The sequence below is a fragment of the Lepidothrix coronata genome, unplaced genomic scaffold (assembly GCF_001604755.1).
Source record: "Lepidothrix coronata isolate B3197 unplaced genomic scaffold, Lepidothrix_coronata-1.0 Scaffold279, whole genome shotgun sequence".
Classification (NCBI taxonomy): domain Eukaryota; kingdom Metazoa; phylum Chordata; class Aves; order Passeriformes; family Pipridae; genus Lepidothrix; species Lepidothrix coronata.
The window spans coordinates 638,456-664,657 of record NW_016690459.1 but is presented as its reverse complement, the minus strand read 5'-3'; the positions used below and the strand labels follow the sequence as shown (position 1 = coordinate 664,657).

Here is a 26,202-nt window from a genome sequence, read left to right as displayed (position 1 = left end):
TGTGTTTGATATATTTTTATACAGTATTATGATGTTGGGTCATGCTGTTACACTACATTAATTATATTAATACAGCTTAGAAATTCTCTTGCTGTGAAACTTCTATTCCTGATGTGCTCAGGAGCTGATGATTGGGCTGATTTACATCTGGCTGCTCGTTTCCTGGTGTTAATGGGGGGCGGGAGAGGAAGGCAGTTTTACAGCCATTTACTTTTCATCTCATGGCTAATTGATCCCGTTCCACCGCTTTAATATGTCTGTGAAACCTTCACCAGGACAAGGTGTTTCTGGTTTTGGGGTTGCCTATCTGAAAAATAGCTATAAGTGTTATTTATGGGACAAACTCAGCCTCATCTGATGGTGTTGCTGTCTTGTGCTGGGCAGCGCTTTGCTTTGGGCTGATATCGACGGGAAGGATTTAACTTCAAATCATTAAACACCACACAGTCGCTTGGAACAAATATATCCAAAAAGGAGTTTTTAGGACTTAAAATCGGTGAACCTTTCCTGCAGAGCAAGGGATTATTCCCGGCTGAGCAGCTCCCATTAGGAACGATGACGAAACCCAGATTGCTGGGCTGGCCGGGCTTGCAGGAGCAGCTTAACCCATCACAGGGGTTTGCACATGGTCTGTGTAGCTCAGTGACCTTGAGGATGACCCTGTAAGACACAGCTGACCTGGGCTGCATGAGCCCAGGGTGCTCTGGGGGCATGAGGTGTCCTTACCAGGAGTCATTTGTTGGCCATCGAGGCCACGGGGTGCACTTGGGGTGTGTGTTGGTGGGAGAGTGAAAGTTGCAGCAGGGAAGGGAGGGTTTTGCCTTGTAATGGCTGAGAATAAAATGGGGGAGAAGCACGAGGGGTGGATGGAGCAATTGTGGTTACGCAGCAGCATTCCTGCGTTCCTCCCATGCACGGTTCATCCAGGGAGCAAGGATTTCTGCATCCAGAGAGCAGGGATTTCTGCACAAATCCTAAGTGTTGCAGAGCAGATCTTAGCAAAGCTTCACCTTCCAATCCTCTCTAAGGAGGAGCTGGAATCTCCCTGAATCTGTTCTGCACAGGAAAGGGCATTGGCAGGGACTGTCTGTCCTCTGTACGTGCAGGAGGGAGAGAGGTGGAGAAATCTGGCTTGGGCTCTGTGGGAAGTGGGGAGCATGGGGGGGCTTCCCTTGGTTGTACCAGGCTTTTATTTCTCAATGAATTGTCTCTCTAAGACAATATCACAACTCTTTTTCCCTTCTTGGCTTGCAAACCAGATGCATGCCTGGAGTGTCCAGGGGGACCAGAAGAGCTCCTCAGCCAGGCAGTGCTCCTGGGGGTGGCACTGGGGGGAGGATGGGGTGATGGATGGGGTGATGGATGGGGTGACTGGGGCTCTCCAGGAGCGGTCGCAGTCTGTCTGTCCAGGAGGCTCAAATGCAGGCAGATATTATGTCTTAAGGCATTAATTTTAATGAACATCTGTGTAAATGAGATGCAAATTAGGCATGGCCCCAGGGCTCCAGGCAAGTTGCCAATGAAGTCCTGACAAAGGTGGGCACTTCTGGACTCATTGTGTCCAGATTTTAATAAAGAAGATATATTGAAGGCTCTGATGGAGGCCGGGAACAGATGACTTTCGAAGCAGCTTATGTTTGAAGCATCCCATGTATTTTTCCTTTCCTGCAAACATCCCTTAAACTTGCCCCAAAAGGCCACAACCTCCAACAAACCCTTAACTTTTGGAAAACTGCCATCCATGCATTTCCTTTCCTTCCCCCCCCCCCCCAAGCCCCTTTCCCAGGTCACAGAGGGACTAATCCTGGCTTTGGGAGGGACGAGCCCTCTCCTGCTCTGAGTTTCTCTTCCTGGCCGGGTTTCTCAGCGATGGGAGGGTGGGAAGCAGCTGCTCAGGGGGGGAGGCTTTGTTTGCAGGAGGTGTTTCGGTTCAGCGAGCGGATGCGATTTTGGGGATGGGACCACCGAGGGGCTGAGTCCACACCGGCTCCCACGGCCATCAAGAGCCAGGACAGCGATGCAGGAAGGACCTGGAGTTCAGGGGGTGCGGGAAAACTAGGCAGGGACTGGTTTGGAGCACCACATTTTTAGAGGATCATAAGAAACTCATCTGGAGGAGGCTCTAAGGGGTCATCTAATTTCGCCCCTCATTTTCTGATGAGATCAAGTGCAGCTGAAAGGCGTTTCTGTGGTTTGGAGCCTGTGCTTTATATGGACATCCTGATGGATCGCTTTGGATCCAGCAATGCCACAGAAGAAATAACGTGGGGTTAGCTCATGTTAAGCTGTCAGAGCAAAGGAACCTCATTTTTAACTCCTGATCTTCAGCGGGAGTTTAACCCAAGTGATTCCCTTTCCATTGCTGCCTCTCTGAGGGGCCCCTTTTTGTGTGAAAAGGTACTGAAAGTTGGAAGGATCTTTGTGCTGAGCTTCACACAGCCAAGTCGTGCTCTTCAGCACGAGGGACAAGCACCAGCCACCAGCCAGAGCTCCTCGTAGGAGTTTTCAGGCTGGGGCACTTCTTCCCCCTCCCCTCTCTCTGCTGTCAGCTCAGGTTTCTCAAAGCTTACACTGATATTAAATTTTAATGACTGGAATCAAATGAGCTACAGTTGGGATGTTACTAAACATAACAGCTTTGTTGATTCAGTTTAGCAAACAGCAGAATTCCCCAGGGAAGTGATTCCCCGGGTATGGATGAGAAGGTGGGGGTCACATGAAGACGCAGGGGGTTTCTCCATCACGTGCTCTCTGGTGTCAGCAACCCCTGAGCTGGAAAACCCTGAGTTAGAACCCTTCCTCCCAAAAATTGTGAAACTAATGGGATAAAGCTTGGTCTGCTCAGTGCAAGTGCCTCATCCTCCTTTACACGCTGAAGAAGCAGAGGTGAGGTTTGCTGGTTTGGAACTGTGGTGCCAGAAAGCCCCAGGCATGGGCTTGTCCTGTCTGGCCAAAGAGCATCCATCAGCCTGGGCCCACGGAGCTGATGGAATCAAATTTTTGGGTGTTTTGGGGAAGACATCTGTGCTGGGGTAGCTTGGCCTCCTGGCTAAGCGAGCTGGGCTTTGTTTATCTTTTACACAGTGGATTTTGAACTTGGCTTTCAAAGCCTGGCTGGTGCTTGGTGTTGGCAACTCTGAGCTGGGACCTTCTTTGATTCGCCATGTTGTTTTTGGACAAATTCTACCGTTGCCACATTTCACCTACAAAGCAGAGAGTAACACTCAGCCCTGGGTCAAAGGCGCTGGCAGAGATTTTGGGGCTCGCTGCAGTACAGAGCAATGCTTGGGAGGGAAGAATGCTGTTCCCTCCCCTTTCATAGAACCATGGAATGGTTTTGGTGGGAAGAGGCCTTAAAGATCATCTAGTTCCTACCCCCCTCCTGTGGGCAGGAACACCTTCCACTAGACCGGGTTGTTCCAAGCCCCGTCCAACGTGGCCTTGAACGCTTCCAGGGATGGGGCAGCCACAGCTTCTGCGGGCAGTCGTACCAGAGAAGACTCTCAGTTGTATCATGTCAGAATGGTTTTCTTTGCTGGGAACACTTTGTCCCCGTGAGGAAGATGAGAGCAGGATCAGCTCAGCCTGCATTCCTTCCACGTTGCACTCAACAGTCAGAAGGGATTTCTGCAAGAGCCCGGAGAACTCGACCCAAAACATAACCCAAGGAAAAGCGTCAAACTTGACATAACCCAACGGCCGCCGTCGCGTCCTGACAGGCACAGGGGTGGTTAGTGGCGTGTCCGTGTGTGTGGCTGGACCTCCATGGATTTGTTGTCCCCCCTCCTGATGCCGCCCGGGCCCCGCAGCTGCGCTTGGCCCGCGGCTGCCGCGGGCGTTGGGGCACGGCGGAGGAATGCGGCGAGCCGGGACCTGCCGCAGCTGGCACAGCCGGGACCTCTCCTCCCAGGGTTAATTAAACCCCACCCTGGCCCAGCCAGAGAGGAGGAGGGGGGGGAGAGGAAGGGGGTCTGTCGCATCATCCGACCTTCAACGGGAGGTGGCTTTGCCAAGGCAGGTTGTGCGGAATGGAGGGATGACGTGGGATTTCAGGCCTCCTGCCTTTCCTCCTGGTGTGTGGGTTTTTGGGGAGGTTTGGTTGAAACTGGTGTTGCTCAGTGCAGTGAACTCGGGCACTGTTCTGTCGCACCAGTAAGGGTTTAATGCTGGATGATGGAGGGAGGGAGGGAGAATCCCTAGACAGCAATAACTGAAGCCGCACTCCCTTTTTATTTTAGAGCAGGTCAGGTCGTCCAGGGCCCGTGCAGCCCTTGTGGCTTCCAGCACCCTCTTTGTCTGCTTGAATAAAAAAAATTCAGGAAAGGAATCCCGGGGGGGTGATGCAGTGAGTGAAGCCTTAACCAGCATTACTCATCTTGCCATTCTGATGCCGCCATCTGACCCTGCCCCGGGTCCTCCCCACTTCATCCTAAATGGAAGCAGCCGTTAGCCTGTGCTCTCTGTGAGCCCACGCACACTCCCGTGCCCTCCTCCTGCCCCCCTTCCTGGCTGGAGGATGTCAGCTTTCCTCAGCACTCTATTTATGACTCTCAGTTCCCCCAACCTTTCCAGCAGGGATCTGAGTCAGTGGTGCTGTTGAAAATACCACTGGTGCCCATCACTGTTGTCCCGTGTCCCTGGGTTTCTCCCAGATGCTGCTGCCCGGGGCTGCTGCTTTTTGGGCAGAGGATGGGCAGAGGAGAAGCAGCATCCCACCTTGGGATTGCAGGGCAACCCCAAAGAGCAGGAATGAATCAGCCTGCTGATGACACAAGGTATTTACACCCAAATCAAAGCCTTAATTTCTGGAGACAGCATGTTAGCCACCACGAGCAGCACATGTGCTCCCAGGCAGTGCCCGAGCATCCGGGGAGGCTTTTTTGGGCACTCCACACCCCATCATAGAGCAAAGACCCCATAGCTGGGGGCTGCATCGCCGGCAGGTGGGAGAGCGGAGCTGGGTTTCTAGGATGGGATGGGATGGGGCAGGGAAGGGACACTCTGCCACTTGCTGTGCCCCAGCCTGGCCAAGGGTATTTTTAACCCTTCTGTGCCCCCGGAGGAATGCGTGCGGCTCCCGACAGTCGTCCAGTTGGGAGCAGCTGGGTGGGACTGGGCTGGGAACAGGGACCGGCTGCACGATGGTGTCTTCTCATTGAACGCTTTCCAGACCTACTTAAAGTATCTCTGGCTTGTATTTTCAGCATCAGCAACACACGCAGAAATGCCTCCTCTCTGACAGCTGTTAAGCTGCCTTAAAGGCACCATCTCCCCTCGCTGGTGAAGAGGATGAGAAATGGGGGGTGATGAGCTGTGCCGGGTGACAGGGCTGTCACCAAGCCTGGCTGGGCCAAGTGGCCCAAGCTGCAGGTCCTTGGTGGTGCTTGGTGCACTTCTAACCTGGTGATCTTGTGTTTGCACAAGAGGAACGTGGGTGTGAGTGGCCCCTGCAGTCTCCTTCTTTCTTGGATGTAAATTTTATCACAGAGGAAAGAGCAAACGTGCCTGGAGCTCATTGTTCCCAAAGGGAACGTTGCCGGTGTGCTGGTTCATCAGCAAGCCACGGGTGGGTTTGACCTTGACGTGTCATCAGGCCCTTCCCTGATCCAGCCGAGAACAAGAGCGAATAAAGCCAAGAGTTGCTGAGATCGACCAAATCATAGCGAGGCTTTTTTTTTTTCCTCCCTCCTTTTCTTTTCTTGACCGTGAAACAGTCAGGCTGTGATCAAATGGTGCCTTTCAGGAGCCACCTTGGGTCACTGCTCCAAAGCCACCCACTTGCAGATGCTTTGGTGACCCTGCCAGGTCCCAGCTGAGGGAGATGGCCGGAGGAATGTCCTGTCTCCGGAGCACTCGTTAGCTGGTGGTGATGACACTTCACAGTGTTTCCAGGAGACACTAAAAATACCGGCTTTGCATAAGACCGGGAGAGCTGAGGATCTGAGGGAGGAGGAGATGGGAAGCTTTTTGTCTGCAAGGGCTGAGCAGAAGAGGGAGAGGAGCCCGGTCCCAGCAGCACGTGGCCATGGAGGGGGCATCCATAGGGAAGTGTGGGGTTGAGTGAACACAGGACATTCCCGTCTCCCACAGCATCCAAGCAAGCTGCCATTCTCCAGCAGGGAAGGGAGGGACTGTGGCCACTGGGTCTGGAGCAAATGGGGACTTCTGCAGGAAAGGGCTCAGGCTTGGATTAGTCACTGAAGCCTTTCAAGAACAATTGCCAATTCTCCTGCCCAAGGAGTGGTTTAAATGTCTCCCATCCAGAGGATTCTCTGGATGATAACACACTTACCTCACTTCCTAAAGAGCCTTATGAGCAGTTTATTAGTCACCCCATCCCTCAGCTCTCCCTGTTGTCCCCCTTTACTCTGAGGAGCAGCTTCTGCAGTTCTCCATGTCCCTGGGGTGGGCAGTGGGGTGGCAGCACCCACCACCCTGCCCGTAGGTGCTGATTCACTGGGAGCATGGAGTAGGATGCCTGGGTATCCCAGGATGCTTCATCCACCCTCATGCAGCACCAGAGCAAAGCCTGGCAGCAGAATTTGCAGGAAAACTGGGCAGCTGAGGACAAAAATGGGCATTTTGGCGAGTTTCACCTCCTGGCCATAAAGACCGTGGCACGTGGCTCTACTCTTCTCTCACAGCTCCACCTCAGGTTGCTGTCAGGCACCTTTGGGGTGCTCTGTGCATGAAGATGGGGTTCCATGGGAGCGCTGAATGCCACGTGTAGGGCTGTGCCTGAGCACTGCTGTAACACGTGGGCTCCAGGTTTCATTCGGGAGAATTATTTATACTGACATCTACATGAGCTGCCTTGCAGGGAAGGTGCTGCGGTGCAGCCCCTGCACCCTTGCAGAAACAAAATAAATTAAAACCCACAGTGTCCATCCAACCTGCAGAAGGGTTTCCCTGTGGGTTTGGGTTTTAACCTCCTTCTAAAACTTTTTCAGTGGAGGGGCAGACTCCCATGGAGCCAGCCGAGGTTTCCTCCCACAGCCCCACGGAGGAGAGTCCCAAATTAACAGGCTCTGGGTTCCAAATGGCTGATTTAAAGATGTGCTGGCTCCCTGCATCCTGAGCAGCTGTAGCCTTTGAAGAGGGATTGAGTAGTGGCAGAGCTGTGATGTGAAATTGGTTTGAAGTCAGCTGTAAGCCAAGGGGATGAGGGAGCACCCAGCGTGGCACGGCAGGATGGGATTAGCCTGGGTGCTCCTTCCTGGGTCAAGCTGGGAGCTCAGGGCTTGCCCACGTGGCACCAGAACAGCAATCAGGGGAAAAGGAGCAAGTTTAGGAGGAGAGCAACACAGAGAGAAAGAAGTCCCTCTGACCTTCCAATAAACACAGCAAAGGCTTTGAAAACGTGAATCCTCTGGTAAAAATCCCAGCGAAACCTAAACTGCAGTTTCTAAGGGAGATTTTAGGGGCGTGTGATTTGGCTTTGTGCTTTTATTGCAGTGTCTGAGGGAGGCTCAAATGTGCTCTGAGTCCCCCCTCTGGGCTGGAGGCATTTGGGTTCACCCACTTTGCCTTGATGGGACATACAGTGTCCCAACCCAGTGGTCCCTCCTGTCACCACCAGCTCGGTGACAGTCATGGAGTCAGACATGGGGGACAGAGAAGCTGTGGCCTGGAAGTGTTTCAGGCCAGGTTGGAAAGAGCTTGGAGCTCTGTCCCTGCCCATGGCAGGGTTAGGAATAAGATGAGCTTTGAGGTCCCTTCCAACCCAAACTATTCTATGACTATGGCATGGTCAGCATGACCTGTAGGGCCAAAGCTCATGGTGCCAAGGCAGGAGTTCTCCTGCATCCACCCTCATCCAGGCTGGCGAGCAGGTGCTGCAAATCCCAGGGCAGGAAGGGCACCAAGGTGAAGATTAAAGAAGCTTTGATGGTTGTGCCCTGGTCTCGTTAACGACGCGTCCATCAGAGATCTCGAGCTGCCTCTGTGCTCTCTTGCTTGTCACATAACACAGGTCCCTTACTTCCAGCTGCTGAGATGCATTAAAAGAAAGCTAAAAATATATTGGCTTCCAAATACTGCTTTGCCATGTAAACAGTGGCGGCAGCGGCGCAGGATGGAGCGCAGCCGTAAACAGGGTGACATCACCCCGTGACAGGGACGGCACGTGCTGGGGCTGGTGGCCATATGAGGAAAGCTTGAAACCAACAGGTTCAGGAGACAGATGGAGGTGCTGCTACTTGGAGAAAGTCTTGGAAAACTGCTGGGTGGGTTTTAGCAGAGGGCGTGCGAGAGCCAGATGAGGGTTCTTGGTGGTCCATTCTACTCATCACTGCCATGGTGGGCACCTGGAGACACCCAAAAGGACAAAAGTTCAGACAGGTCCTTTCCATCCATCCCGTGCACCGACACAAAGCTCAAGCAAAGCCCTGACCTTGCAATTCCCAGCACCGTTTGGCTTCTGTCCCCATCGCTGGGGTGGCACTTGGAGGCTTAAAGCCATGATTTGGGGAACCTGCAAAAGCTCCAGCTGGGATCTTCGGCCCGGCACAGCAGGTTTTTAATTGGCTTTCATCCTTGCCCAATATTTCCCTAATGGTTTTAGAAATGGGGGGGATGTGTTGGAGGAAGACTTGGCTTGCTCCTGGCACGTGACTCGGTGAGGAAATGGGAAAAGAATTTCTGGCTGTGAAACGGCAGCTCCACGTCGGAGATCGTTCCTTCTTCGCAGTGGAACAAAAAGCCTCCTCGCCCCAGCCCGGATGCCTGGGATTCCTCACGGAGGGGCCCCGGAGCGGTAACGGTCCTGCTCCACCAGCTCCCAGCCAAGGTGGTAGCAGGGGAGCTGGGGGCGGCACTGCCGGAGCGCTGGCACAGCCCCGTCATCCTCTTGTTGTTTCAGCTGTGCTGGATTAATAACCAGGGACCAGGAGCTGGAGTATCCCCCGCCAAGGAGAAAAATCTGGGCTTTGGGACTCTCTGGCAGTGTTGGCAGATGGGGCTGGAGGAGGCTGCAGGGCCAGCCCTGACTGTCTGTCTGTCCATCCAGGAGGGCTCGGTGGGACATGGAGGGGACATGCCCTGGATGGGCAAAAGGGCTCCCCAGAGGCTGCTTGGGACTCTCCTCCCAGATCTCTGCTCCCTCCCCACTTCCCTCTCTTTTCCTTGGTTATATTTAAAGATGGAGAAAAGGGGTTCCAAGGATGTCCCAGTATGCAAACATTCCCAACGAGCACTTAGGGCTGTTTAACGGGCGTTTTTCCCTGAACCCTCCCCTTCCACAAAACATCCGTTTCCATCTCTCCAAAACCAAAATGTGGTGCTGGAGCTGCTCCATGTCCAGTTGGTGCTGAGACATGGCTATGAAGGGTCCAAGGGTTTGGGGCTGGGGAAGCCAGACTCCCACTACAGCCATGCCGTGACCTTGGTCAAGCCTCGGGGTTTTTGGGATGGCAGGCACCTGCATCCAAAAAAATCAGGATTTTGCCTCCTTTGGCTTCAGCTGTAACACAGCCATGGCTCACCATGGCTGGGTGGGAAGGTTTTGGAGTAGCTGTGGCACAGCAAGGTGCAGACTGAAGTCCCATTCTCCCGGTGTTGGCACTTTTGGGGTGCATGCTGCACGTTTTTCTGTGTTAAACACCTTGTATTTTTATCTCGATTCCATAATTCATCCCAAAGTAGAAGGCCGGGTGGCTGGTGGGGCGGGTTGTTGCCTGGAGATGCATGGAGGCTGTTCCCAACCCTCCTGTTTTCTCTCCCAAGTCTGTGACTTCCCTCAGCATCACTTCGCAGTGGTGATTCACACGCCCGGGCTGCCTCCCTCTCTGCTCTCAATGTTCCCTGTGTCTTAAACCCAAGGGTTTTTGGGGGAGGAAAAGAGGGTGACAGAACTCGGGGTGGGAGGGGGAAGCAGGATGCTGACCTAGACCCGAGGCTATAAAATTTAGGATTTTTAGGAAAAGAGCCTGCAGTGGGTGATGGGCAACTTGACGGTGGCAAGTTGCGGGCGGGTTTTTGGCAGAGCGATGGGGAAGGCAAAAATGGTACTTTGGGGGTGTTTGGGGTTTAATGATTTAATAACTCGGTTCTTTGTGCGAGGGTGGGTGTGAGAGGCAAGGGGACCCGGCGGGGGGGGTGGTCTCAGCCCCCCACCCAGCGCCGGCTCGGGGACAAAGGGCCGGGGGAGCGGGGCCGGTGGCGGGGGGAGCCGGAGCCGGAGCCGGAGCCGCCGCCGAGCCAGGGCGTTGCTGCTCTTTGTCGGGGGCTGCCGCCTCCCCCCGGAGGAGGGGCCATCCCCGTCGGGCCGGGCGGGGACCACCCCCGCGCTGCCGCCGAGCATCCCCCCCGCCATCCCCCGCCGGGTCGCGCTCCGGTCCCCCCTTCCCGGGGCCGGCGGGGGGGTCGGTGCGGAGGGGTGCGGGAGGCACCGCGGCGCCCGGGGAAGGGGCGGCCCCGGCGCTGCCGCCCCGCCCCGCGGAGCCGCCCCCCGCCCGCCCCCGCGTCCCCCCGCCCTCCGCCGGGGCTGGAGCTCCGCGGGAGCCGGTGCTGGCGGCGGCGGCGGGGCCGGGGCGTGCGGCGGCCTGCGCGGCTCGGCCTTTTGTTCCGCCGGCGGGAAGGAGAGCGGGCGGCGGCGGCCGGGAGCAGGAAGAGGAAGAAGAAGAGGAGGAGGAGGAGGAGGAGGAGGAGGAAGGCAGCGGCCATGCATCCCGCCGCGCCGGCCGGGGGCTGCCCGCGGGGGCGGCGCGGAGCCCCCCGCCCCCGGCCCGGCCGCTGAGCCGCGCACAAAAGGGGGCGAGAGCGGCGGGGAAGGGGAGGGCGGCCCCGGTGTGTGTGTGTGTGTGACCGCCTCCCCACACACCCCAGCCCATCCCCGGTCCGCCCCGCATCGCCGCGGGGACCGGCCCCGTGCCCGCCCCGCCGCCCCCCGCCCCGCCATGGCCGGGCCGCCCGGTGGCGCGGAGCCACCGCAGCCCGACACCGGCCGCCGGGAAAGTTAGTGCGAGCGGGGCCGGGAGGAGGAGGAGGAGGAGGAAGAAGGAGAAGAAGCAGCAGCAGCAGCAGCGGCAACAGCCGCCTCCAGCCGCGGCTGCTCCGCGTCCCCCCCGCCGGCTCCCGGAGGCAACTCAGGGGATTCCATCCCGCTCCGTCCCTTTGCCATTTTTGGATGCGTTTTATAGCCAATTTTTTTTTTTTCCTGGGGAGAAAGCGGAAAAAAAAAAGCGAAGAACCCAGCAGCCTTGCTGCACCGCCGGACTCCGCGGCGTGCCGCTGCCGCCGTGCACCCGCCGGCTGGATTCTGGGGGGGTTCCGTGACTCCCGGTGGCACCGGGCGAGGTGACGGGGAGCAACAATGCCATCATGTTTTTGAGACAGGAAACCTCCGAGTTTGCCCTGAATGAAGAACTTCCTGTGTTTAAACTTGTACGAATATCCGCTGACAAGCTCAGTTCAAATGAAAACACGAGAGTCGGGGGGAGAGGCTAATTCGGACCAGCTGGACTCCCACGGCACTTGGAGCTGGGCAGAAAACGCGCGGAGCCGCTCGGTGCTGCCAGCCCTGAGCGGCCGGGACAAGCAGTGCCTTTGTTAGTAAAGAAGGACGGACGGGATAATTCAAGAGCTTCAAACTCTTCCGCCGTTTCTGTCGCTGAACCGTTTGGAATATTTTATCGAAGCTGTTGGGTTCGGATGACTTGCTGATGGATGGGGTTTTTTAGGGGGGCCTGGGGGATGAGATGGGTTGTTTCACCGCTTGGGACCGTCGGTCGGGCTGCTGAGCCGGCGCGGTGCTGCTGGTGCACCATCCCATCCCTGTAGGGTCGCTGCTTTGGGATTAGAGCCTGGCACGGTGGGTTTGGAACCTGCTGGCCATGTGATGCTTCTTGCCGTGGTGGGCGAAAGGTTGCCGGGGCGGTTCCGTCATCCATAAGGACGAGAGTATGGGCAAACCACTGAGCCGGCCAGACTGTTTACGGCAGAACCGCACTTGCCTGGGGAAGGGCGAGGATGAGGATGGTTATATAGAGGATTGCTACGTGCCCCAGAGATCGATATACGACACAATGAGAATTAATGAGCAAATCGATCAGGGATCAAAGCTCAACCAGCTTTCCAAGAGCACCCTTGGCAAGGGGGATGGCAGCACCATATCCAGCAACGGGACTCTGGGAGCTGCCAACGTCTTCGAGTCCAGGGCGCCAGAACCGAAAAAGTTGGATGAACGGGTCATCTTTGACGCGCTGAAGCTCAGCAGTGACGTCTCCAAGCCGGCGCCGGCTCCACCAAAGAGGCGACCAAACCCTGAGAGGAAGGAGAACGTCAACCGGCGGTCATGGAAGTCCTTCATGCCACCCAACTTCACCGAATTCGCGGAAAGGATGGGGGCTTCGCTGAGCGAGGTGTCAGAAGCGGGCGCCTCCAACCCTTCCCTGCGGGACAAGCGGGATTCCAGTGCCATGCTCACCGAGCAGCCAGGCCAGCCCGACCATGGCGAGCCTATGTCCGAGTCTCTCACCTTGGAGCACGTCTCCAAGTCATCTGGCACGGCCGAGGCTCTGACAGCCAAGCAGTTCAGCGTGGATGGGTACGACGGTCCCCGGGATGAGCACCAGGCCTTGCTGAAGGCCGGTGATGGCCATGTCAGGGACCTGGCCAGGGCTTGCCGGCTCCCCAGTGCCACTTGGCCAAGAGCCAGGAAGAATTTCATCAGGGGAAACTTCAATGATGGGCACCAGGAGACCCTGGAGCCCTCTGGTTCGGACTCTACAGTGGAGAACGTCAACCTGTCTCCGTGCCTTAGTGAGGAGCTGCTGGATGCGGGACTGGATATTCTCATCACCTCCAATCTCAGGGAGAAAACGGAGTCTGAGCTGAGATTTGAGGAGGACGAGCGCTGGGTGATGATGGAGGAGTGGGAGGAGGCGACGCTGTCAGAGAGAGGAAAGGCTGTTCTGGTGGCAGAGGATAAGAAGAGCTGTTGCTTGGCAGATATTTCTGAAGAAAGGGAACAATCCGCTGCTCCGGCGGATGGCTCTACCCCCGGCCCAGGGACCTCCCAGTCCTGCACTTCCCCAGGGGGTGCCGGCAGCCCCCTCCCCGGCAGCACGGGCTGTACTGAGGACACAGCAGTGCAGTGTGGAGTTGAGGACTTTGCTCCAGTTTTGGAGCGCTCAGCCAGCCCCACAGGTCCTGAGTTGTCTGACACAGACTCTGTGCAGATGTTCCTGGAGCTGGAAGAGCAGTGCCTGAACGAGAATGAGTGTGGTGGGGCTGTCACTGGTTGCCTGGAGGTTCAGGTTTCCCCAATGGACTCAGAGGTGCTGGACCCAGATTCGACCAAACTGGCTGGGTCAGAGGTCGAAGGGTGTCAGCATAGGGCCCCTTTGGACATCAGTGCTTCAGACTCTGCCGTTGTGTCAGATCTGGAGGACTTTGATGTCACCTGCAGCTCGCAGATGCTGAGCACTCTGGAGCCATTGACAGAGCCCTTCTCAGAAAGGGACACCTTGGCTGTCACCCCAACGGACTCGGATGGAGGGGCCTCCCCCAGCCCCGTGGCCACCACAGGGCCAGGATCCCTCCTAGAAGGCTCCTCAGTGCTGGTGGAGGAGGATGATCCTGACCCACTGGTGGGCAGTTGCACGGTGGTGGTGGCTGGTGGGATGCCATCTCCTGAGACAGGGACACATCCACCTTCTGGACTGGGGGGAACTGGTTACCTCGGTGCTCCAGTGGGGTGGGATGAAGATAAGCAAGACTTGCTGGTCCCTGGTGGGGAAGTGTCACAGCTTCCCAAGGAGACCTGTCCTGGCCAAGTATCCCCCTGCCAGCTCCCAGCTCCTGACACTGCAGTAGAGGAGCTGGGATCTCCCCCACAGCACAGCAAGGCTGGCATTGAGGGGATGGATCCATTTGGGACCCATCACCTTCTGCCTGGAAGGACAGAAGTTGCCGACTGGGTTGTTGGCAGTGAACTGGTTTCTGAGGATGAAGCCACGAATTTGGGATCAGGGAGTGGAGCTGATGGCTGGACTCATCTGGCAGGGAGTGGGGATGTTTGCTGTGGTTTTCTGCTGCCTTTCCACACTGGCTCTGCATCAGAGCCAGGCTCTGAGGCTCTGACAACGTTCCCGGTGCCTGTTGAGGACCTCCCATGGGAAATGGTTTCCCAGAGCCAGGGCATGGCTCTGGAAGGGGCTGCCTGCACTGAGGGGCCCCCCATGGAGGTGGCTGTCACACATGGGGGGACACCAGCAGCCATCCTGCACCCAGGAGACACGGACTTGCTGTTTGCCCCTGGCTGGGGCCGTGCCATAGGGCTGGGTGAGGGGGTTCCATGTGCTGCCAGCCCAGCTGCCCCTGAAGGGCTTCCTGGCACATCACCCATTGCAGGGCCCGCCATCCCATGGGGTTTTGGGGAGCTTTCTTCTCCAGCCCACCCACTTTCACCAGGAGATGTGGCTGTCCCAGAGCCCCAGGCTCAGGAGACACCACCAGCCACTGGGGATCCTACCATGGATGCTGAGGAACCTCCGGAAGCCACCGCCACTGCCATGTCCTTGATGGTGGAGGAGCTTCTGGAAGCCCCCCCACCCTTTGCTGATGTGCCTGTTGCCACTGTGCCACCACAAGCAGCCGATCCACTCGTTTCTGGTGTTGGGGATCTTGGTGGTGACCCCGTGCCGTTGGTAGTGGCCTTGGGGGATACAGATGACTTTGCCATCGTGGCTGTGCCGCCCATCCTGGAGCACCTGCCCGCCGAAGTGCTGGCTTTGGAGGATGACCCCGCTGCAAGAGCACCCGCAGCTGAGATGGCAGCTTGGGACGATGGTGCCTCCGTGCCACCAGGCATGGAGGGTCCCCCTTTCACCTTCCCACCCCTCCCAGAGGGATCCACCATCCCAGAGCTGCTGGGGACACCCTCTGCTGCAGCACCCACCTCACAAACCCTCCCTGGGGCCACGCTGGGGGACACCTTCCATCCTCCCAACTGTGGTGGTGCCACTTCCCTGTGCCCTGGCGAGGGAGAGGTGCCAACAGGCACAGAGGGACCCCTCGCTGCTGCTCTCGTCGCAGAAGGGCCTCCTGTTCTACCAGATGGATTCGTTCCAGATAACGAGGTATTTGTTGCTCGGGCGCTCGCAGCCGGGGCTTCAGGCGCAGAAATCGCTTTATTTTGCACTCGAGGGGTGGGTGGGAGATGGGAGCCCACTCAGTAACGCACGATCTGTGCCCTTCAGGCTTCAGAACAACCTTCTCCCTCCTGAGAGTGGCTTGAATTTGGCAGGCAAAAGGTTTCGGGGGGGGAAATTGTGTGATTTTATAAGTGGGGTAGGCAAAAGACGCTCGCTGCTCGATGACCTCAACTATTGTCTTATACTTTTTTGGCTTAGTAAAGTACATTATGGTCACTCAGATGGAAATCACAGACTCCAGAAAAACCTTCTCACCGACTCTGGGCGGGTAGTTCCCATCTTTGAAGCAGAAAATATATCGGAAAAGAGAAACCTGTAAAACGAATTAAGTGCAAATAATTCCTGTCTTGTGCAGTCATCACTGTCTGTAGAGCTTTTCCAGCGAGCAATAAGGTGCTGAGGCTCAGAAGGCACATGGGAAGGGGCTCATATTCTCTCTGGCGTTTGGGGATTGGCGTTACTGTGCTGTGCTTGTGGCTTTTGCCTGGAGAGACCTCGATGGTGGAGTTCCCACAGCCGAGCGCTGATTTCCTGCCATCTGGAATGGGAGAAGTTATCACTAAGGAGACATCAGAAGTTAGTCAGCGCCAAAAATCCCGATTTGGTAGCAATTACTCATCCTTTGGGCTGAACCACCCGTTGGAGAGACACACGTGGAGGGGCTTTGGAGAGATGGTTTCACATGGGGGGTCCATGTGAGCACAGGCTGGGACACCCAGAGAGGACCTTGGCGAGGGAAAAGCCATTGGGTTCTCTTTGGTGTTGTCTGTTGCCTGAAATTCAGTGTGTCCTTGGTGGTGGGACCCTTATTTTAGGTTCAGCACCTCTGATTGTTAACCCCATAAACCTTCCTCTTGCTCCAAGGTTGTTGGTGATGCCAGTTCTTCTCACCAGGCTCCGCGTTTGGCAGCGCTGGGGTTAAGGGAGATGAGGGAAGCAGAAAGCGAGGGGATGCTTTGGGAAGCATTTCTGGGAGTGAGGAGGAGGCGGAGGTGTGGTGGAGCAGATGTCCTTCTGCTCTCCAAAATGTCTGTCCAGCCCTTCTCCAGGGCAGGACACCTCGCTCTGCGCCTTCTCCTGCCTGGCACAGGGCAGTCGTTAAATATTTGTTTCAGAGCTGAGTCACAGTGAGGTTAATGAACTAAATCACTGGAATCTTTTATGAGCAAAGGAAAACAAGGGTGTTGGACACGCTCACCCTCGGGCTGTTGGTGAGATTGTCTTTGTAGGGATCCTCATGGAGCATTGGGTTCTCAGGCTGGCTGATACCTGTGTTACAGGTACCCCTGTTTGGATGTCTGGGTTTTCCACAGGGCTCCCTCCCTGCCTGGCTGCTTCAGAGCCCTGGAGTTTGTTTTGTGCAGAGCTCGGACCAGCCCGGCATGCCAGGCTTATCAGCCTGATCCTTTTGTGGGTTTGGCTGTTCTAACCAGCAACTCCATATATAAACAGTAACAGGAGAACAGCCGGGGAATCGGTGCTTCCATATCACCATTTATTTCTTATAACTGTGGAATAATTATCCATGAGCAGCCAGCTCTGGACAGTGTCTGCCAGCTCACCCTTTGCTCATGTCCTGGAGGGACACCTCCCTGCCCTCTGGTTGCTGAGCTCTGCTGGGAAGAAGCAGCTTTTTCTTTGGAAATGAGGCAAAGAAAGTCAAAGCAGCGCCTCTTGCTGGGAACTGTGTTTGGGGGTTTTGAGGGGGTTTTGGTGTGTTTGGGGGTTTTTGCCTGCCTTGTGTTTCTTTGGAGGCAAAGCAATGGCTCGGTGTGGAGAGCTGGGCCCTCCACGAGCTGCTGCTCTGCTGGGGGAGATCTTGCATCCAAGTGGGAATTTTTTGTTGCCATCCATGTCCATGCATTCTTGGGCACGAGGAGGAGGCACGCTTGAGAAAGCAGGCGGCTGGCTGCCATCCCCTCTGCTTTCCAACGGGAAAATGTTGCGACAGTGCCAAGGGCTCTGATCCTGCCCAGCGCTGGGTGCGGGGTGACCTGTGCTCTGCATGGGCCCATGGGCCAAGGGAGCAGAGTCAGCCAGGAAGGATTCTGCTCCCTCTTTTTGGGGCTTGGGCTATCTGCTGTGGGGATACAGCAGGTTTGTCCCTTGGGACCGGGCTGTGCAGCTCTGGAGAGGAACCCTGCACGGGGAGCCTCGTGGTTCCAGCAGATCCCCAGCTCTGATAAAGAGCACTTATCTCCTCTGCAGAAACAGGATTCTCCCTGCTGCCTCTCTTGACAATGGGGAGCTTCATTCGCTCTCCTCCCCCTTCCCTATCAAATCTTTTTTGGTTTAAAAAGCTTTTCCCCACAGGATTCCCAGGCAGGACCGTGCCAAATCCGTGGTAAACGACTCGCACATTAATTGCCTATTGCCTTTGTCTTTCGAAATACAGTGAGCTCCTCGCTGCCTGTAATTTCGTGGTTAACAAAACTCATATGATGTCAGGTCTCCGTTCTCAATAGCTTCGCTGTGAGAATTGCTTGGGGTTTTTCCCCAGGAGCGTTATTTCCCAATCGGATGGCTGGCTGCAGCCAATGCTCTCATTTCTTCTCCAGTTTTTTCTCTCCACCTCACTCCAGTGCTCGGAAATATGGGATTTACCCATTTAAAAGCAGAGGTGGATGTGGATAGGTCCTGAGCTGTGCTCCACAGCAGCAGATTCCTGTGACATTTGTGCTACTGGGTCAAGGCGAGGGAGGAGTTTGAGCAAACTTGCACAATTCTAATAAAATCAGTGCAAGTAGCTACTACATCTTCACTAGAAAAGAAAGCCCGTTGTATCTATGGAATGGTGGAGGGGCTGGAAGAGCATCTTACAGCTTATAAATACCTTTTCTCTCCCACCCTTTCCACCCCCAGCTCTTCCAGAAGGAGCAAGTGGATCCTCTCCAGGTTAAACTACAACAAGTCAATGGAGTTGGTCAAGGACTCATCCAAAGTGCCGGGAAAAACTGTGACGTCCAGGGGCTGGAGCATGACATGGAAGAGATCAACACCCGCTGGAATACCCTCAACAAGAAGGTGGGAGCATGGGGAGGGGCTGTAACTGGTTTCTCTCAGCACCACTGGGGTCTGGTAGAAAAAGGCTGTCATGGACAGGGAGCTGGGGCTCCAGCATTGACATTTCCCCAGCCTGACCATGCAGTGGGGTTGTGTTTGGGGTGCAGGTGGCCCAGCGGGTCGCTCAGCTGCAAGAGGCCCTGTTGCACTGCGGGAAGTTTCAGGACGCCCTGGAGCCGTTGCTGAGCTGGCTGGCAGACACTGAGGAGCTCATCTCCAACCAGAAACCTCCCTCTGCAGAGTACAAGGTGGTGAAAGCCCAGATCCAGGAGCAGAAGGTGAGCGAGCACAGGGCGGTGGGTGGCTCAGTGGGAGGGGAGGGGAGCTTGGGACAGCCAGACAGTATTCTGGGGACCCAGCTGGGATGTCCACAAACCTGCTTCTTTCGTGGTGGATCCTGGTCGCCCACATCCCAGTGTAAGGCACAGGCAGCTCGTTTGCCCACACTCAGTATCTCCATCGCCTAAATCACCGCGTCACTTCATTGTCCCGCTGCCTCTTGAAGCTTGCTGGTTTTGCTGGTCGGCCGTGTTTTTCCAGCCCTGGGTTTTGTTTGTGCCGGTAATTCCGCTGTGTCAGGAGCAAGCTGGTGGTGTAGGGGCTGGTTTGGGTGTTTGGACAAAGTGAATGTTCAAAGTGTTAAGAGTGGGCCCGAGGAGTGTTTGCAGAGATAACAGCCCGGGCCGGCGCCTGCCCCTCGGAGCGGGCGGAGGGAAGGTCAAGTGTGGTCAGGGGGAAGTATTTTAGAAATGAATTCTTACCAAGGCTGGGTCCAACCTATTGAGGTTGGAAGAGGAAATGTATTTCAAGTGGAAGTTAAAAACTTGGTAAGTTTGGTGGGTGGGTGGGGTGATGGGGAAGGCTTGGAAAACTTCTCTGGCGCAGAAGTGGTTTGAATAGTGTGAGAGAGGGAAGGGAAAAGGAAAGGGGAAAGAAAAAATGAAAAAGGAGGGAGGAAAGGAATGGTAAGGGGAAGAGGAGGGGAAAAGGATAGGAAAGGAAAGGTGAAAGGAAAAAGAAAAGGGCAAAGAGAAAGGAAAAAGGAAAGGAAAATGTGAAGGAAAGGGAATAGAATAGAATAAATAGAATTAAATTTCTCTTGGAAGGGACCTACAGTGATCATCATGTCTGGCTGCCTGACCACTTCAGGGCTGACCAAATTAAAGCATGCTGTTATTATAATGTAATATAATATAACTATATAATTTTTTTGGCTGGTTTTGATGGCAGAGCTGTTCCCCCTGGGCCGGGTCTGGTCTCAGCCCTGTGCTGATGGTGGTTCTGAGCCACAATTAGAGATCTGGCCTCTCCAAGGGCTGGGATCGTTTCTGCTGCCCCAGTGCAGTAACTTTGCTCCTCCTTGGTCTCTCTGTGATGCCAAAGCTGCTCCAGCGGCTCCTGGACGATCGCAAAGCCACCGTTGAGATGATCCAGGCGGAGGGCGACCGGATCGCGCAGTCGGCTGAGCCTGCGGATCGGGAGAAGATCGTGGGGCAGCTGGAGAGCCTGGCACGGCGCTGGGCAGGGCTGCTGGGCCGGGCAGCTGCCAGGTGAGAGGGACTGGGACCAGCTCATCCTGCGGGTCTCGGCGTCCCGGGGCACGGGGTTACAGCATTCGGGAAGCTGGCAGAGATTTCTGCGCAGATACATCCTGGAAACCTGGAAACAGCTGGAAAACATGGGAAATCAAAGGCTGTTTGGGAGCTGAAGCTGATAACGGTGGTTTACAATGGCAGGGGAGAGCTCAGATTAAATAATTTCCCTGCAGGGGAGGGATGTTATTTTTATTCCTGTAAGCATTAACATCCTGTTGACACCTTTCTGCCGCCAGAATCTTGTTTATGAGTTGCTTGTTGCTACCTAAGCTGATATCTGAGGCTATGAAGGCACTTCTGAGGGCCGGATTGGACCCTCTTAGTGTTTTTAGTCACTGACAACAAGCTGGGCTGTCCATCCAGAACTTGTACTGGAGCTGGATTGTCTTTGACCAGAAGCTCAGCAGCCCTAAAACACCAAGAGTCTGGCCACAAGCTGAGTGTGTCAAGGGATCATCAAGATAGTGATAGGGATGGAATAAAAGGGGGTTGGAATTAGATGATCTTAAAGATTCCTTCCAGCCCAAACTGTTCCATGAGAAGCTGCACAATGGGGAAGCCTTTCTGCCATTTTCCCAAGGGGGATAAACTGGATCCTAAAGGCAGAGCTGCAGGAAAAAACTCCATTTGCAGTTTCTCCACGTTGATTTTTGTCTGTGCCTGACATGGTGTCTCACCTTGCTCTGAACAGGGCTGCTTTGCTTCATGCTTTCTAATTCTCGAAGCTGCTTCCCACTCCTGGCTCCAATGGGGAGCTGCTCCTTAGTGTTTTCATTGAATCATAGAGTCACAGACTGGTTTGGGTTGGAAGGGACCTTAAAGCCCATTTCATTTCAACCCCCTGCCATACGCAGGGACACCTTCCACTAGACCAGGTTGCTCCACTCCCTGTCCAACCTGGCCTTGAACACTTACTTCCTTCTTATTTTACTATTCCTTCTTACAGGCAGAAGCAGCTGGAGGACATCTTGGTCCTGGCAAAGCAGTTCCACGAAACCACAGAGCCCGTGTCGGACTGGCTGTCGGTGACGGAGAAGAAACTGGCCAACTCTGAGCCCATTGGTACCCAGACTGCCAAAATCCAGCAGCAGATCAGTCGGCACAAGGTAGGACCTGTGCGTGGATGGGATGGAGGTGGTCAGTGTCAGGTCCTGCTCTGGTGGTTGTTGCCACCACAAAGAGGGGGTTTTGGGCACGCACAAGTGTTGGAGGAGTTACCCAGGCTGTTTTATGTGTGGAGAAGGCTGCCAAGCCCTGGCCCACCAGTGTGGGTGAACATTAAACCAATGTCTTTGCACCTCACAGCAAGTATAGCTGGGTTTGGATAGAAAAAAACGTTCCCATTGTGTTTCTTTTTAATTTTGATGCCGTTTGCAGGCGGGTTTTGTGTCTCCTCCATTCCTTCAGTTGCGCTCGTCGTTTGTTTCCCCTTTCACGTTGCATTTATTTTATTTTATTTTATTCTATTCTATTTTATTTTATTTTATCCATTTTTCACTCATTTTCCTTTCTGTTGTCCATTTTATCCTCCCGCCATTCAGGCTCTAGAGGAAGAGATAGAGAGCCACGCTGCCGACGTGTCTCGGGCGGTCGGGGTCGGGCAGTCCCTCTCCTCCCTGAGCTGTGCCGCCGAGCAGAGGCTGCTGGCAGAGAAATTAGACTCTCTGCAGACCCGCTACGGCGAGGTCCACGACCGGTGCTGCCGGAAGGCAGCACTGCTGGATCAGGCTCTGGCCAACGCCAGGCTTTTTGGGGAGGAGGAGGTGGAAGTGCTCAACTGGCTGGCTGAGGTCGAGGACAAGCTGGGCTCGGTATCCGTAAAGGATTACAAACGGGACGTCCTGCAGAAGCAGCATGCAGACCAGCTGGTATTTTCCCTTTTTCTTCCATGTTTATGTTGTTTATTTTGTTGCATTTATCTGGTTTTGTTTTTGTTTCTGGTCTGACTTCAATTTTGCGAAGCTTGTTCCGCTGCTGGTTCTCTTCTTCGAGGCTTCGAGAAGTGGAAAGATGTTTCATGTGTTATAAACAATAATTTTGGCCCCAAAAATGGGTTTCCCCTGGGGGGAGGGGGGGAAACTTCAAATGGTTCGGTTGCTTTGTGAACAATGTCTGAGCCAGCTTGGCCACCCTGTGCCTTTAGAAAGCTGGATGCTGTTTCCAAGACTGAGAGCTGGAAAAGCCTGGTGGGTTTTTGGATCCAGGCTGGCCACCAAGGAAGCCTCTGCTTCCGCTCCTGGGGCTGTGCAGGCTCTTCTCAAGAGTGAGGGTCTGTCTAATACAAGGGCAAGGCCTTTGGTAACCTGGATCCAGTGGGTTGGGATGGGTTTTGTCTAAGATTTGAGCCTTTGAGTCCCAGGAGGCTCAATAATTCCTGTAGCAGGATGACTGGACAATTATCAGATGGGTTGTCCACCCTTCCTATGCTCAGTAGGGAAGTTCCTGCTCTTCGTAGCATCTCTGGCTGGCAGGACACAGGGATCTGCCTGCAGCAGAATAACCCAGATTTGCCTTTTCCACCAGGCTTTGAATGAGGAAATTGTGAACAGGAAGAAGAACGTGGACCAAGCCATTAGAAATGGACAAGCTCTTCTGAAACAAACCACAGGTAACACGGAAATCTTGGCACGGGAAGCCCCCAGTCCTCCTCACACTCTTCCCTGGGAAGTCCATGCTCTGCAGTGATCGCTGTTCAGGGGAGGCTGTTCTCCTTCAGGTCTTAATTTCCTTTTGGAATCTTCCAAAGCAGCTGTTTTGCCTTCAGACCTGGATGCTGAGCCACTGGGTTGCTCCCAAATCCCAGCCTTGCAGCCTGGAGAGCGGGTGATTCCCACCGCTGCTGGGGGGATGCTCGGAGCTGAGCAGCCCTGCAGCACAAGGGAGGGTTTTCTCATTGCATCCAGCTGCTAAATCGCATGGGAAGAGGTTAAAAATACCCCCAGCCCTTTCCTAATATTGCTTTCCCATATTGAGCAGTTGTTGCTGTTGCCACGTGGGTGTGAGTTGATGTTTATGAGTGGGAAGAAAGGTCGGGGCGATGCATTTCCTTCAGATGTGGTCTGCTCGGAGCAGATGTACAACCCTCTGTCCTTGTGGGAGCTGTGGAGCAGGAAGAGTGATTACAAAGGATTTGGCATGCATTTTCATGTCCTCTTGGAAACAGCAGTAAAGAGTGAACTGGCCCTTTTTTTCCTGGAGTTGTGACACGTTAGTCGAGAACTGAGCTGGTGTGGTTTTGGAGCTTGTGGCAAAGCCAGTTTTAGCAGCTCCTATCCCAAGGAAGAAATGGACTTTACTCTGAGTGGTGGAAAATGAAAGAGTAGCTTCCTGGCTGTAAGAACAGGCTGAAGTTGTATGAATATAAAGAGAAATGAGGGTGGAATTAGGTGTTTAAAATGAGGGGAACAGGGCAGGTGGCTGCTGAAACCTCCCTGCAGCCCAACCCAGCATCATTTGCCCCTCACTGCTGTCTCACAGGGGAGGAGGTGTTGCTGATCCAGGAGAAGCTGGATGGGATTAAGACCCGCTATTCCGACATCACCGCCGCCAGCTCCAAAGCCCTGCGCACGCTGGAGCAGGCTCGGCAGCTGGCCACCAAGTTCCAGTCCACACACGAGGAGCTCACGGGGTGGATGAGCAAGGTGGAGGATGAGCTGGCCTCCAGTGGGGCACAGTCCCCCGCCGGAGAGCAGATCCCCCAGTTCCAGCAGCGGCAGAAGGTGGGAGCTGGGAGAGCGGCACTCCGGGAAGGGGACGCGAGGGTGGGAGCTCGTGGGGGTTTGCTCCTTGTTTGAGAGGCCGGGGAGGAGCTGGAGAGGGAGGTCACCTGCTGAGAAGGACATGTGTCCATGGGTGCCTTCCACAGGAGCTGAAGAAGGAGGTGATGGAGCACAGGCTCGTCCTGGACACGGTGAACGAGGTGAGCCGGGCTCTCCTGGAGCTGGTTCCCTGGCGAGCCCGTGAAGGGCTGGATAAGCTCGTGTCGGACACCAACGAGCGCTACAAGCTGGTCAGTGACACCATCAAGCAGAGGGTGGAAGAAATCGATGCTGCTATTCAGAGGTCTCAACAGGTAATTTAATAACCCCGCTGGAGGCTGATGGGTTTTCTTGGGAGAGTGGGAGCGAGAGGCTCGGCGCTGCTCCAGCTGTACAGTGCAATGGCAGCAGGAGGGATGGCAAGCACAGCCAGACAGGAGGGCCAGATCCCATTGGGAATGCCAAGAAATGGACCACAGCAGCAGCACGTGGCAGCAAGGCTGTTTCCTGACCGGTCCCGTTGCATGTGGTTGGGATGGGATAATTCTGGAGCAGCACTGCGTTATCCTGCCTGCAGGCTTCTGCTGACAGGGGTGATGTAAATGGTGTAAAACCAAGGGCATGTGACTTTCAAGCCTGGAAAAACATCATCCCCTGCTGTGAGAGCACAGGGATTTGTTCCAGGCAAACAGTCCTCCCCAAAAAGGCTTGTCCTGCACAGGCCAGAGGCTGTGGAGTGCAGTGAATAACTGCCCTTGCTCTGTGGAGCGCTGAGTCTGTGGAGCTGATCCTGTGAGCATAATGCTCCTGTTTACAGGGATGTCCATTGCCCTGCAGGCAGGGAGGGTGTAGGGAAAGATGGCTGCTCCAATATGCCCCAAAACCAGCTGCAAGAGTCACCTGCATCCACCCTCATGTCCCTTCTCCTCCCCACCTCCGTGTGCCGGGGTGAGGTGTTTGTTCCCGTGTCCCGCTGGGTCCCTCTGTTTTTCCCACCATCCCCAGCTCTCCGTGTGCTCCATCCCTGCTGCCCATCACTAACCACTGCCCATCCTCTCCTGTGTGCCAGTACGAGCAGGCAGCTGATGCAGAGCTGGCCTGGGTGGCCGAGACCAAGCGGAAGCTGATGGCTCTCGGTCCCATCCGCCTGGAGCAGGACCAGACAACGGCTCAGCTGCAGGTGCAGAAGGTCTGTGTGCACCTCATGGATGGGGGAGACGGGGTGGGCAACAAGGAGGGATGGCCCAGTTTGGGTGATGGGATGTGGTTTGGGTCACGGGATGTGATTTGTGGGAGCAGCTTTACCCTGGGGTGTGTAGTGCCAAGCCCGGAGCACCGGGAGAGATGCAACGCTTGTCCTTGGAAAGGAAAAGGGAAAAAAAAAAAGGAGAAAGAGAATTTAGAGAAATTAAGTGTTGGGCTTCTAAAGGAAAAAGCTTCCTGTCCGTTTGCAGGAGCTGTTTAGGGATAGATGGGTGCTCTTGCCAGGAATCCCCTTGAGAGAGCTGCTCCCTTGGAAGCCTTTCCATGTGGCCACTGGAGCAAGCTCTGCTGGGATCTTGCTGGCACTGGCAGCAGGAAGAGTTTAGAAAAATGTATATATTGATTAATGAGGGTGCTTTTCCATTTGCTTTTTGCTCATTGTTCCCTGCAGTGGGGGACTCCTCAGTTCCCTCCCGGCAGCCAGACATGGAACAAAGAGGCGCTGGGGTTTTTGTTTTTTTTATATCTTTGAGATGAGCTCATGCCTGAAAGAACGTGCACTTTAAATAAACGACCCTTTTCTTCCCTTTGCTTGGGCAATCAGAGCAGCTGACAGGCTTATTGGATTTAAAATTAAAAAAAAAAAAGGAAAATAAGAGTGTTATAAGGGTGGGGGGACTGAACCATCAAGCATTAAGTTAAATTGAGCTCAGCTTCCAGCTGTTAATCGTGTGGACCTTGGGAATGGCAAAGTTATTGGTAGATGCAGTTCTGGAGAGCACTGTTTTGGGGGATAACATCTTTGCTAATGAATGGATGATGGAGCTTTTCCCCTGGTGAGGACCTTGGGTGTGGAAGTGATTATACCTCATTTTAAGAGCTGTTTTCAGGTCTTTGAAAGAGAGAGGTTGATGTAGATGAGTCATGAGAAAAACAGGCAGGAATCTGCATTTCCAGCCAGATTTTCAGTGGGCCACAGGACACTTGTGATGAGTTTTTCGTGGTCTCTGCGGCGCCCAGTGCTGGCAGGAGGATCTCATGGATGGGCTGGGGAGAGGTCGAGCTGGGGGGAGAGGTTGGGCTCAGCTCTGATTTCTTGCCTTTCTCTGGACCTTTCCTTCCTACAGGCTTTTTCCATCGACATCATTCGGCACAAAGACTCCATGGATGAGCTGTTCAGCCAGCGCAACGAGATCTTCGGGACCTGTGGCGAGGAACAAAAAGCTGTTCTCCAGGTGAGCCCAGGGGGGACAGAGAGGGGAGAGAGGCGGATCCTCAGCTCTGGCACAGGCTGAAGGAGTTTAAAATTGCTCCATCTTCAGTAATCCCCACCAGTGTTAGCAGAAATCTCTTTACATTTATTGCTCTCCTTTATTGCGTATTTTTATTGCAGGGTTTGGGGAGGGGGAGACAGTGGAGATTCCCGAG

At 54.8% G+C, this 26,202-nt stretch overlaps 1 protein-coding gene across 2 annotated transcripts in view; it reads left to right on the top strand.

The window, feature by feature from the left end:
• MACF1 (microtubule-actin crosslinking factor 1) overlaps positions 1–26,202 on the top strand; it is a 115,577-nt gene that overhangs the window by 73,703 nt on the left and 15,672 nt on the right. For both annotated transcript variants that reach the window (XM_017836529.1, XM_017836528.1), the window contains exons 58-67: positions 18,018–18,179; positions 18,326–18,496; positions 19,602–19,768; positions 20,760–20,919; positions 21,355–21,681; positions 22,337–22,421; positions 23,291–23,532; positions 23,679–23,885; positions 24,641–24,760; positions 25,902–26,009. In XM_017836529.1, coding sequence (XP_017692018.1) covers positions 18,018–18,179; positions 18,326–18,496; positions 19,602–19,768; positions 20,760–20,919; positions 21,355–21,681; positions 22,337–22,421; positions 23,291–23,532; positions 23,679–23,885; positions 24,641–24,760; positions 25,902–26,009 — 1,749 coding nt within the window. The remainder of the gene's footprint in view (positions 1–18,017; positions 18,180–18,325; positions 18,497–19,601; positions 19,769–20,759; positions 20,920–21,354; positions 21,682–22,336; positions 22,422–23,290; positions 23,533–23,678; positions 23,886–24,640; positions 24,761–25,901; positions 26,010–26,202) is intronic.